This window comes from Corvus brachyrhynchos, unplaced genomic scaffold (assembly GCF_000691975.1).
Source record: "Corvus brachyrhynchos isolate BGI_N302 unplaced genomic scaffold, ASM69197v1 scaffold164, whole genome shotgun sequence".
In the NCBI taxonomy this organism is placed as follows: domain Eukaryota; kingdom Metazoa; phylum Chordata; class Aves; order Passeriformes; family Corvidae; genus Corvus; species Corvus brachyrhynchos.
In genome coordinates this window covers 401,264-412,889 of record NW_008237426.1, presented here as the reverse complement: position 1 = coordinate 412,889, position 11,626 = coordinate 401,264, and the positions used below count along the sequence as shown (strand labels likewise).

General features: G+C 52.6%; 1 protein-coding gene across 1 annotated transcript; it reads right to left on the bottom strand.

Annotated features, from left to right (window-relative positions):
• Positions 1-1,844: 1,844 nt before the first annotated feature.
• Positions 1,845-11,324, bottom strand: OAZ2 (ornithine decarboxylase antizyme 2; the record flags this gene model as incomplete). Its single annotated transcript, XM_017731080.1, is given in 5 exon segments — positions 1,845-2,595; positions 4,381-4,466; positions 6,294-6,469; positions 11,147-11,227; positions 11,229-11,324. Coding segments are annotated over 5 exon segments (573 nt in total), but the record flags the coding sequence as incomplete, so codon positions are not given.
• Between the last annotated feature and the right edge of the window lie 302 nt (positions 11,325-11,626).

Below are 11,626 nucleotides of genomic sequence, written 5' to 3'. Positions count from 1 at the left end.
AGGTTTGACATTTCCTGGGTTCTCTGGGCCACTTGTTGCCCACGGGGCCACCCCCAGCCCCGGTGTCAGACCGTTGGTGTTTATAGCTCGTTTCCATTGGCGTTGCTGTGTTGGGTTTCATTTCAGTCTTCCTGACTCTGCCCTTCTGTAAAGTGTACATTATTACCAAGTTCCTTGTTTTTTTATATATATATATATAAATATAAACATATACAAACTGTACTCTTCTTGCCTTTGTACATTTGGGCAAGGAGGGAGAATAAATCTTTTTAAGAGACAATCACAAACCTGTGAGGGTGGCTTTTTCTTCCTGTTCCCCCAAGTCTGGTCCTTTATCCCCAAAAACTGTGGCCAGTGACTTTTGGGGGTGGGAGGGGGGGTTCCCCCATCTTGGGCATCTGAGAAGGCTCCTGGTGCTCACTGATCCAAGGCTTTTGCCCTGCGCCCCTGGGTCCAGCTCTGCCCCAGCACTTAGGGCTCTGGCGGGGCCTGCAGCTGAACTCAGACCTGGCAGAACCCCCCAGGCTTGAACCCCTGGGCACCAAGGCCCTGCCCTACACCACGGCCCCAGGGCAGAGGAGGTACTGGGCGCACAGGGCGGTCACAGGGCAGGGCTTGGTTCCTCCAGCTTTGCCACGGAGGTGATCCGTGTGGGAGGCAGCACCCAGGGACGTCAGAGGCACCTTCCAGATTTTCCAGAGGGTGTTTCGGAATGCATTTGGTGATCTGAGAAATCCACATTTGCCCACCTTTACTTGAGGCAGGGCAGGAGAGGATTTGGGACTGTCAGAGAAGCAGATGCAGTGGCACAGCCCCGCATCTCCAGCACAATAAAGAGCTCGGATCAGCCTCACCCCAGCTCCTGTGACCAGAATCCTGCACTTTTCCAGTCAATTTTACCAGTGAGAAGGAGCAAAGTGGTTCCCATCCCCTCATGTGCGATGTGCCAGCCTGGAGCACCATGGGGTGGCAGCAGGCTGCCGGCACATGCAGAGATGCCCAGGAGGCACTGGCCAGCCCTGGGCCAGAGCCGGGGCAGCTCCAGCTACAAGAAGGGATGAAACTGCGCCCTTCTCAAGCCAGAAGCAGCACTCAGCAGTTTTAGCCAGGGAACACCCATTCCCGAGGGCTCCTCTTTCAGGGGACAGCCCACTTGATTTTAAACTGATGGAGGGTCTAATACCCTGCTGGAGGGAGCAGAGCTCCTTTCGGCCCCTTGGTTTCATGGAGGGGAAGGAGGGCAAAAGAGACCCAAATTTTAAGATGATTTATTCACACACATTCATATCCCAGCCCCACCTCTCCCAAACCAAACACTGACCATGGTGGATATGGAATGACTCGGGTCCAGCTTCCAACAGAATCCTCGTCGAAGGGCGAGAGCACAACAGGAGCAATCCCACAACAAGGAGCCAGGCCAGGAAGAGCCGCGGGCACGGCCCTGGGGCACATCCCCCTTCCCTGGAGCCTGTCAGAGCCAGCCAGGATACAGTGCCACAGCACAGGGACAGGGCACCTCCTTCTCCGGCATGGGACAGGGCTGGGCTGAGCCACGACCGACTGCTGGCACCATGGCCCCTTCCCAGAAAAGCTCCTGGATGGGGAGAGCATCCCAGCACCTGCCCCCACACAGCCCTTTGGATACAGCCACTGGTGGCATCTTGAGCCTCGAGCTCATCCCTGTGGGAAGGTGAACAAGAGCAGAGGTGAGGGCTTGGGGTTGCTCCGGCCCCATCCCCGGTCGGAGGGTAAAGGCAGGAGCTTTTCTTGGCTCTTTGGACCACTGCAACCATCACCGTGCAGCTCAGGAAACTGCTCCTCCCAAATAAGCAGCCCCAGGTGTGTGAAGTTCATCTGAATGCCCCTTTTATTGAATGCCGTGATAGTGCAGTGGGAACATGGAACAGGGTTAAGACTGCGTAAAACAAAAGCTGGAAGAGCAAGAAGTTTTCAAAAAAGGGAAAAATAAAGGTTAGACCAGTTAAACCAGCATCGGAGTGGAGACGCATGGGGGGTTTAATGTAGTGTTAAAGGATAGACTCGAGCGTCTCCTGCACGTGCCCCACACCAAGCCAGGCCGTTTTTAAGGTCTTGAGTGGGAAATGAACAGGTGTCCCAGCTGAGCCCACGCCGGGCGGGCAGGAGGCACCGACACAGGTCGGGAGGAGTCCCGAAGGTGGTACCGACCCCAGGGCTCCCACACCACGCAGCTGCATGGGAAGAGCTCCTATGCCAGTTCATGAACATCTTCCTTTTCCTAGTGATGATTACATGTGTGATAGATAGTTCTCTAGGCAACACGCTTCAATGAGAGTCAACTCTGGGGATACACAGCCCAATCTAACAATGAGAAATGCGCTTGCAGTCCAACAGAAGCTTGGCTTCCCTTTCCTCAGGAAAGGAGGTGGTCCCCTCTCCCCTCCACAGCAAATTGGGGTCCTGCTGGAGTCCCCCTCTGCAGCTATTCTTCATCGGAGGAAGAGCTTTGATCCAGGGGGTACACCATGAACATCACGTCCGGCCGTGACGGGACAGCGGGATGGCCAGGCCGCACGATCTCAAAGCCCAAGAAGCTGAATGTCTTCAGGAGTGGAGCTACCAAAGAGAAGGAAATCTGTTACCACCAGGAATAATCCTCTTTACCTCTCCCTTGAGCCATGAATATCCATCCAAGTGCATGGGACACCCTCTATGAGTGCATCCAGAGCCTCCAATGCAGAGAAGCACAGCCCTCTCCAGCAGGGGTTTTTGTCTCCTCCTGTGCTCATCGCAGCTGCTCCTAAGTGTGAAGGGATTTCAGCTGTGCAGCTGAGCAGCTTTGTCCATATTTCTCCTGCAATGTTTCTTTTATCCCCCGTGAGAAACAGCAGTGGTTGGTGGTCTGCCTGCACCAGGTGCACATCCCCGCTTTCCCAGGACGCATGTGGCCATCCCACACGTTTTGTCCTGCCCCAGCATCCCCAGAGTGCTGAGAGAGGACAGAGAGCAGCAAAGAGGGATCTGCTTAGGGACGAGGCATTTGCTGTCTCCATAAGGAGGTCCTGGAGCTCAGTGGAAACTCCAGACAGCTCTGCACAGCCCGGGGTGGGACCTCAGGAAAGCCACTTTGGGTTATATGTGGGGATTCAGAGCAGGGCCAGCCCAGAAGCCCCCAGACCTCGGGGCTGTCAGATACGGTTCTGTGATGCTGTGCCTGTGTCACTGGAGCAATGGCTTCCCGTGACCTGTGGCACTCACCCTGGTGCAGTGTCCCACTCCTGCGGCACCCTCGGGCGAGCCGCTCCAGGACACTGAATGACCATGTAGAGGAGCTCCTGAAGGTATTTTCTGGCAGCACTGAATTTCAGCTGCATAGACAAGGACCCAGGATCTGGAGCCCTCCAGAATTCCTACAACAACCCCTGGCATTGGCTGTCCCCTGTCCCCAGCCTCTGCGGGGGCCACCTACGCAAACCAGTGCTGGTGGTGACATAACAGCCAGGACTTGATTTGGAAATTATTCCTGGCATGGTAATATGGGATGATGACATCTTCCTAGGCTCAGCTCAGCTTAGCTCTGCTAAGGGCCTTCATTTCAGAGAAGCCGGGGCAGCTCATGAAGCTGCAGAGTAAAATTAGAACTGGGGTTGGAGTTACTCGCTAGGATACAGCCCGAGTCTGGTGGGATTTAGAGTGACATGTCCCCAGCCCCCCCCGGCTGTAATCCCTCACCCAACACGTCTATCTTTAGATCCTAATGCAGCCCCCAAAGCCATAAGCATCTCGAGCCAGGGCCAGGATTACCTGTAAGCCTGGAAAGGACAGAAGTGCCAGGAGATCTTTAAAAAGCTGATGAATTTCAGGGCAACAGGGTCTAAGTGCTTATTTTCCATCTAGTAACTCCTCCCTGGTTTCACCTTCCAGGTCAGAGCAGCCTGGTGCCAAACAGAGACTTCGCTGCTCACCAAAAGGGGAATATTAACTGACTTTGGATGAGAAAACCCCCCAAATCATTCAGGAGCAGCTTTTTGCACCAGAGTATTTAATGGCGGGGCACCAAACCAGGTCTTATCATGGAATCCCAGATTGGTTTGGGCTGGAAGGGACTTAAAGCTCATGGAGTTCCACCCCACTGCCATGGGCAGGGACAACTTCCACTAGACCAGGTGCTCCAAGCCCTACCCAGCAGACCTGCTGGAGAAACCACAACACTCCCTTCACCCTTACCCTCCAAAAAGGGCTTATTTCCTCCACAGGAAACTATTCCTCTAAGAATTAGGCACATAACAACCCCTGCACTAGGAGGGTCCTGTGGGTCTTGCCCTGGGATTACCAAGTTTCTTTACAGGTTCAGACCGTGTGGGATGTCAGGAGCAAACCCGAGCGCGGGCCAGCCCTCACCTCTATCTTCTCTGCTTTTTCTGAAGCAGATGAAGACATAGTTGACTTTCATTTTTTCTTCAGCAAACTCCAGCAGTGCTGACAACCTGCCAAGGAGGGGGAAGACAAAAGGACATCAGCTCTGGGAAGTCCTGTCCTGAGGAAGCCTCTGAGCATTATCGAATTATCAACTGTTTGGATGTTTTCAGACACAAAGATTGTTTACAGCCCCCTTCCAGCGAACAATGGGTGCTGAAACAATGGGCTTCCTGCCCTGCAGATTCAAGAGCTGTCCTTGCTCCGAGTCACGACAAGTCCCTGTCCTCACAGCCACAAACACCCTCCCCACCCGTGGTGCTTTGGGACTGAAGCCTTCGTAGGCAGGAAGCGGAATATCGCAGCTGCTCCCAGGCCAGGCTGCATTCCCTGACAATGCACAGGGGGGATCTGGGAGTTCTGTGCTTTCTGGGAAGGAAAACCGCCCAGAACCGAGCTCATGGCAGGCAGAAAAGGAGAGCCAACCATCCCCAGAGAATGTGTGCGCAGGCAAAGCCATTTCCTGAGCGCATCGGCTGCCTGGCACAGCTGCTGCCCCCTGAATCCTCGCTTCCTGCCTTTCCAGCTGGATTATTTCTGCCACCTCTTGATGGAAGCGGTGCTGCAGTAACCCCTCTGCGAGCCTCCGGGGTGGCACACGGAGCAACTGCTGTCACTTGTAACCACTGGCGCTGCCAGAGCAGTGACAAACAGGCCTTCACTCCACATCTCATTAACCAGCCGTCAGCACAGCAGCGCAGGAGATTAAATTTGCAAGGGTTCTGTTAATATGTTAATGAACTACTTTAATTATGGCCTCTCCTCGGCTGTTTCACCCAGCTAAAAATAACCTGACAAAATTGTGCTTTAAGTCACAATGACACTGGCAAATAAATCCCCTCCCAGAAGGACCCATTCCCGGGAGAGCCCAGAGATTTACGGGCCAACCGCAGAAATTACACAAACATTTATCTGGACTCAGAGTCAAATGAGACAAGTGCGAGACAGCAGCAACACTGCCACTTCCTGAAGGTGCACACCAGTGGGTTTTTCCTTAATTAGCTCGTGTCACCGAGGGCTGAAGCCTGCTTGGAGATTTAGGCGGAGCGGATTGCTCCACAGAGGAATCCAGCAAAGCCACATCTACGCTGCAGCGGAGACCTCTGGCACAGCACTTGGCAGGAGGAGCTGCTCTGGAAGCTGCGTTTACCCAAACTTCCCAGAGCAGAGCTGTCTGGACAGAACACGAGCGGATTCTGCCAAGAGAAAAATCAGAGCTGCTGGCAGAGCCCGGCGCCAGCGCGGCAGCGCTCCAAGAGCAGATCCACCTACTGACGAGGAGAGCATCAATAGGATGGAGGGGTTTTTTCTTCCCTGGAAGAGAGGAAAACCAGCCAAGATAGGCTTGCCAAGTGGCCAGCGGAAAAATAAAATGAAAAAATAATAAAATATCAGAGAGAATCTTGTTGGCTTTCTGTAGCAGAGTATACAAAGATTCACTCTGCTCATTTATTGCTTGTTTTTCATTAGTGTTGGGACTCAAAAAATGGCAACTCATCTGGAATTACCACTGGGGGGAAAATGTTCCCATGGGGGACTCTGCAGACAAGGGAGCAGAATGTGCACAAACCATGAACAGAGCTGCCATTGCACAGCCCATTCTCCCTGCACACAGCTTGGAATCCCAGGACGGTTTGGGTTGGAAGGGACCTTAAAACTCATCTCGTTCCAACCCCTGCTATGGGCAGGGACACCTTCCACTAGACCATACTGCTCCAAGACCCATCCAGCCTGGCCTGGAACACTTCCAGGGATGGGGTGTCTGTCCACCATCACCCATGTAAGCGAAGTCCTGCCCCACAGGAGCCACAGCTGCACCTTTGGGATCCAGAACTTACCCTTCTTTGCTTCCATCAGCTAATAATCCATCAGGGATTTCCACAAAGAGGCTCTGGTTTGAGAGCACTGCATCCCAGGAGGAGGTCTTCACCTCTGTGACCTTGTACTGGAAGTGGACAATGTGAGGCTTCCCTTCGTGCACTGGGACATCTTGGCTAACAGTGATCTTCTCATCCTGGGAAAATAAAAAATGTAAAGTCCTGCACAGCCAGGGGACAACTGGAGACAGCAAATGCAAAGGAAGGGTCTTAGGGTTTTACTGAGAAGAGGATTATGATTTTCCCTTCCCTTTTTGCTGGCTCAGGGACACACCACACAGTTCTCAGCCCTCAGAGTGATTTATAGCTGTGTTCTCCTGTTAAGGGAATGTAGTGTTACATATTGACATAATATTAAATTTCAGAGCAGAAGACTCCACTCCCTCACTGCCTCCCCAGCCACATCTGGTGGTGCTTCATGAACTGCCCTTCCAGGAACACAACTGGACCCAACACACTGGCAGAGCTTCTGCTGCCGCAGCCCAACCAGTTTTGGTGCCTCCCCATTCCCCACCACAGCCTTTCTGTTCCAGGAGTGACCACAAATTGCTTTCCCAGATTTTATAACCAATGGTTTGCCTCCTGGTGTAAGGGAGGGAAACACAGAGCGCAGGGAGATTCCAGAGCCGATGTGAAGCTTGTAAGGAGGTCTTCTCCAGAGACCACAAACACACACGTCCCTCCCCAGCCCTGCCCCATGAGAATGCCAAGCATGCAGATCACTTGGGATCAGCTCAGCAGTTCCTAGAAAACAATTCCGTGGTTAAAGCTCTATTCCTTCAGACAATTCCTGCAGGCACTTGGCTTGCCCAGTAATGATTTCCATGTTCCAGTGCAAAGAGCCCCAGCAAAAGCAGCAGAGCCCTGAGTTAATGCTGTAACTGCAGTGAAGCTGAACCGTCCCCTGTGCCTGGTGACAGCTCGTGTGTCCCTGTCCCTCACATTCACAGGCATCTGCACAGCTTTGAAGGGCAGAAGTAAAGCAGATACTCGAGGTCATGAGAGCACCTGCAGGGCCCTGTGTCCCTCCCTCCTCAGCAGGTGGGTGGGCAGTGGTTCACTCCACTGGGTCACTGGGTGAGCAACTGCCCAGCCTCCAAGTATTTTATTTTAACAGGATGATTAATTCAGCAGCTCCTTACAAGCCTTTCCAGGCTCCTCCAGCCACTGTCCCAGTGCTTTAATTCCTATTACCTCGTGTCTTAAAATAGATGCCCCTTGGTTTGACTATTGTATGGCAGAGAAGCCGCCGAGGACATTCACACTGGTGACAAAGTTACACCATGTGCAAAGTGGGAGCTGCCTGGCCTCGGAAAGCAGAGCAGAGGAAGCTGCCATTCATTGAAAGCCCACAAAGCTGAGCTGAAAAACAAGTTTACATTTCATCAGAATAAATATCCTGTAGGAAATAAGTTTATTCACAGAGTTTGAAGGAAGTCTGAGTGGCTGAATGCACCAGAAATGCACTGAGAGCTGCTCCAGTGAGGTCAGGCTGTGGCTGTGATGAAGCCAGCAGAGAGAGGCAGGGCTGAGTACAGAGGTACTTAAAAAAAACCAAATCCAAGGGACTTGTGTACATATCCTTCAGCAGTGACTTCACAGGAGCCTTTATAGCTGTTGTTTTAGTGTAGAAGGTGTTTCTGTTCCAGGAAACATCCTTCTCTCCAGAAAAGCTCACAGATCGTGCTTTTCCCATGCTCACAAGACTGAAACCGGGTGAGGAAGGTAAGGAAAGCAGGCTGGGATTGACATGGGAGGTGTGCCTTTGGGTGGGAAGACTGGCACTGCCACAGGAAGGGAAAAGCATTCTGAGCCATTTGGTTCAGAACCTCCTTGTCACCAGAAATTATGTCCAGTGCTCTAAACCCAGTGAGGTTGTTCCACTGAAACCCCCCTGTGACAGCCTAGGAGCCAAAGACAGCACGACCACAGGGATTAACAGAACCAGTTCCCCCGGTTCAGTGGGAATTACATTTACACAGCCTGGCTGGGGCAGCTGACACTTTATTTCTAGGCATCCAAACAAGAGATGCCGGGGAAGAGAAGGGCTCTGTGGGCTGCTCCTGTGAAGCAGCAGCAGCAGCCCAGAATTCTTTGGAAGCTGCTCAAAGCAAAATCCTGTTTACACAACAAGCACTCGGTTTTAGTTCACCCTGGAAAAATCCCCACACAGAATCCCCCTGCCATGTTCCTGTGGACAAAATCCCCTGCCACCAGACTGAATTTTACCCAGCTGCCCAAACCCTGGCTCCCCAGCCCTCCGGCTCCGTTTCAGCAACACAAAGTCACGAGGACCAACTTCCACTTGTTTCCAATTCACTGAGCCCAAGATTCTCCAGCTCTGCTCTGCTCCTCAGATGTCCCAGGAAGGACAAGAGGAGGCCCTGGCGTGTTGGCAGGGTCAGAAGGAAGGATGTTATGATCCACCCTGGCCAAGTGGCTGGAGAAAGGCGTGGAAGCACCGGCTGCTGGCATGTGCTACACCTGCAGCCTCCTGCCAAGTCTGCCAGCCAGGGCATGTCTCGGCTGCTCACTGGGCACTGTGGCATTCCCAGCTCCAGCAGAGCTCCCCGGATGGAGGGCTGAGCTTTAAGTCTCTTAACACAAAAATGCCAGCACTTACAGGGAGCCCCGATTTATAGCAGTGATGTACCCGAGTGCTGCGTGCGCCGGCAGAGGCAGGCGTGCTCGGAAAGGTCATCCCTGGGACTGGAACAGCTGATACAGCTGGAAAAAGGACTTAAGCTTCTGGATCCAGATGCCTTTCCAGGTCATGCTGGTGGCTGCTGGCTGGAAAGCTCAGGCTGCTGTAACTACAGCACTGCCAGACTGAGTGGGTGACCGAGGGGGCAGACAGAGCCCTGTAACCCCTCTGAGGTCTGACACACCTCAAATCCTGGGGTCAGTTCTGTGCCCCTCATTCCAAGACAGACGTTGAGGGGCTGGAGCATGTCCAGAGAAGGGAACAGAGCTGGGGAAGGGTCTGGAGCACAAGTCTGATGAGGAGCAGCAGGGGGAGGGCTCAGCCTGGAGAAAAGAAGGTTCATGGGGGACATTCTTGCTCTCTACAACTCCCTGACAGGAGGGTGCAGCCAGGTGGGAGTTGTGCTCTGTTCCCAGGGAACAAGGGATGGGATGAGAGGAAATGACCTCAACCATTTCCAGGCCAGGGGAGGTTGCATCTTAGGGAGAATGTTTTCTCCAAAAGAACTGTCCAGCCCTGGCACAGGCTGCCCAGAGAAATGCTGGAGTCACCATCCCTGGAGGGATTTAAAAGCCCTGTGGATTCGGCACCTGGGGACATGGGTTAGTGGTGAACATGGCAGTGCTGGTGGAACAGTTGGACTCAATGACCTTAGAGGGTTTTTCCAACCCAAACAATTCCGTGATCCTTTGTTACAGAAGGGGCTGATGTTCTGATAGATTCTGCTAGTTTTGTCAAGCAATAAATCCAGGAAGAATTCCATCCATATTTCTGAGATGCAGTTATCTGGAAGACATGCCCCTTGCCTACATACCACTGCCAAAATCTGTGCAAGTTCAAGGCTGTACTGGAATCAAAGACTCCAAAGTCACCAAACCATGATTCCTCCCACCCTCCTCCTCCATGCTGAGCCCATTTTCTGCCTCTGGGCCTTGCCTGGTGCTCACATGAGGCTTGGCAAAGCTGGCTGGCAGGAGTTCCCATTTCCCACCCAGAGGGGAATTAACTACTTGTCCTGAGCCCTCTTGAAGCTATTTTTGTACCTTCTTTCTGTGACAGGAAGCCCACTGTGCTGCTTCTCTGGAGTCTGTACCCCTCTGTACCCCCCAAACATCTGTGACAGTTCACCTCGAGCATTAAACTGATGGGATCTTGTCACCGGAGGCTCAGAGGTTGACATTTTGCAAGGGAAGTGGGTGAGAAAAGTGCTGAAAATTCACCAAAGGTAACTCTGAAAGCAACCATGAGGTCTGTGATTCTCTCAGAAACTCCAAGAGGAGACTCTGGAGCTGTGGCCCAAAAGAGTCTGTATCTTTTCATCATGTAACATCTGTGTGCCACCCACGGGTTAATTAAAAATCAGGTCTAACGCCTGTGACAACACCCCTGGCTCAACAGCCAAATTTGCAAGATGAGCATAAATTCAGGCTGCCTCATCTAAATGGAAGAGCAGCCCTTGTCCCAGAAAGGAGACAGATGTGAGCCAAGTCACACAAGTGCCAATTACTCTACAGGAAGGAGCAGCCAGGTCTCCTCATTCGAAAGGAAAGGTCCCGTGGAATGAAGAGGAACACAAAATGAGAGAGCTGCAAGCCTGCAGACACAAAGCCTTCCTGATCTTGCCCTGGCTGTGCTCATGTTCTAGAGGCACCCCTGCCTGGGAGCTGCATGGCTGCCTCTCCCATCTGCACCTCGGTTCAGGCAGCTCCCAGGCCCCGACAGCTTCACCTTCCGGACCAGGGCGCAGGAAGGCGCTTATCAGCCCTACCCTTGCTGTGTTTCACCTTTCTGCTTCCCGCTTCCTCTCGCTGCCAGACATTTCAGAAGCCCTTTCATGTTATGATAATGCGGGCTCTGTGTACAATAGCTGCAGCAGGGCCCAGGGGACAGGCTGGTGAATGATCTGCTGCACAATGGTCTCTCATTTCTTAATAAACAGGTGATATTTAAGCAGGAGAGACCTGCTTGCAGCTCAGTCCCTGAAAAATTACCTATTCTCCCACTTACTATCTTGGAGTTCTTTGCATTTACTCCCATCAGACTCCGAAAGAAACTGAGCACAGTTGTAACACAGGTACAAGTCAATGTACAGATGTTAAATCTTTCTCACCTTATATATCAGAGCTGAAAGAGAAGGATCCCTGCCACCCCCTCGCCCACCGGGGATCTTCGACAGTGGGTGAGGGGCATCAGGAGCACCACAGAGGCCCTGGAACGATGTGCCTGCAGCACTGCAGCTGGGGACAGTTACTCAAAGGTAAAATACTACTGCAAGAAAAAGAGAGAGCACCAGGTTACATTAGCAGGGATCACATTTCAGAGGCTCCAGCTTCTCAAACCCCCAAATCATTTGTATCCCTGCTCCTCCACAGCACCCAGATGGCAACATCGAAACCACCCCCTGCCCCAGTGGCACTAGAACCCAGCGTGTTTTGTTAGGAATGGAGGAGGGGCTGGAGCCAGGAACCCAGAGAGAGTGCTGAGCAACCTCATGCTAATAAGGGAGGCCTGGAAGGCTGCCAGGAGCAGATGGCTGGGAACACATGACCAGATGAGCACACATTTTCTAGAGACAAATATCTACAAATAG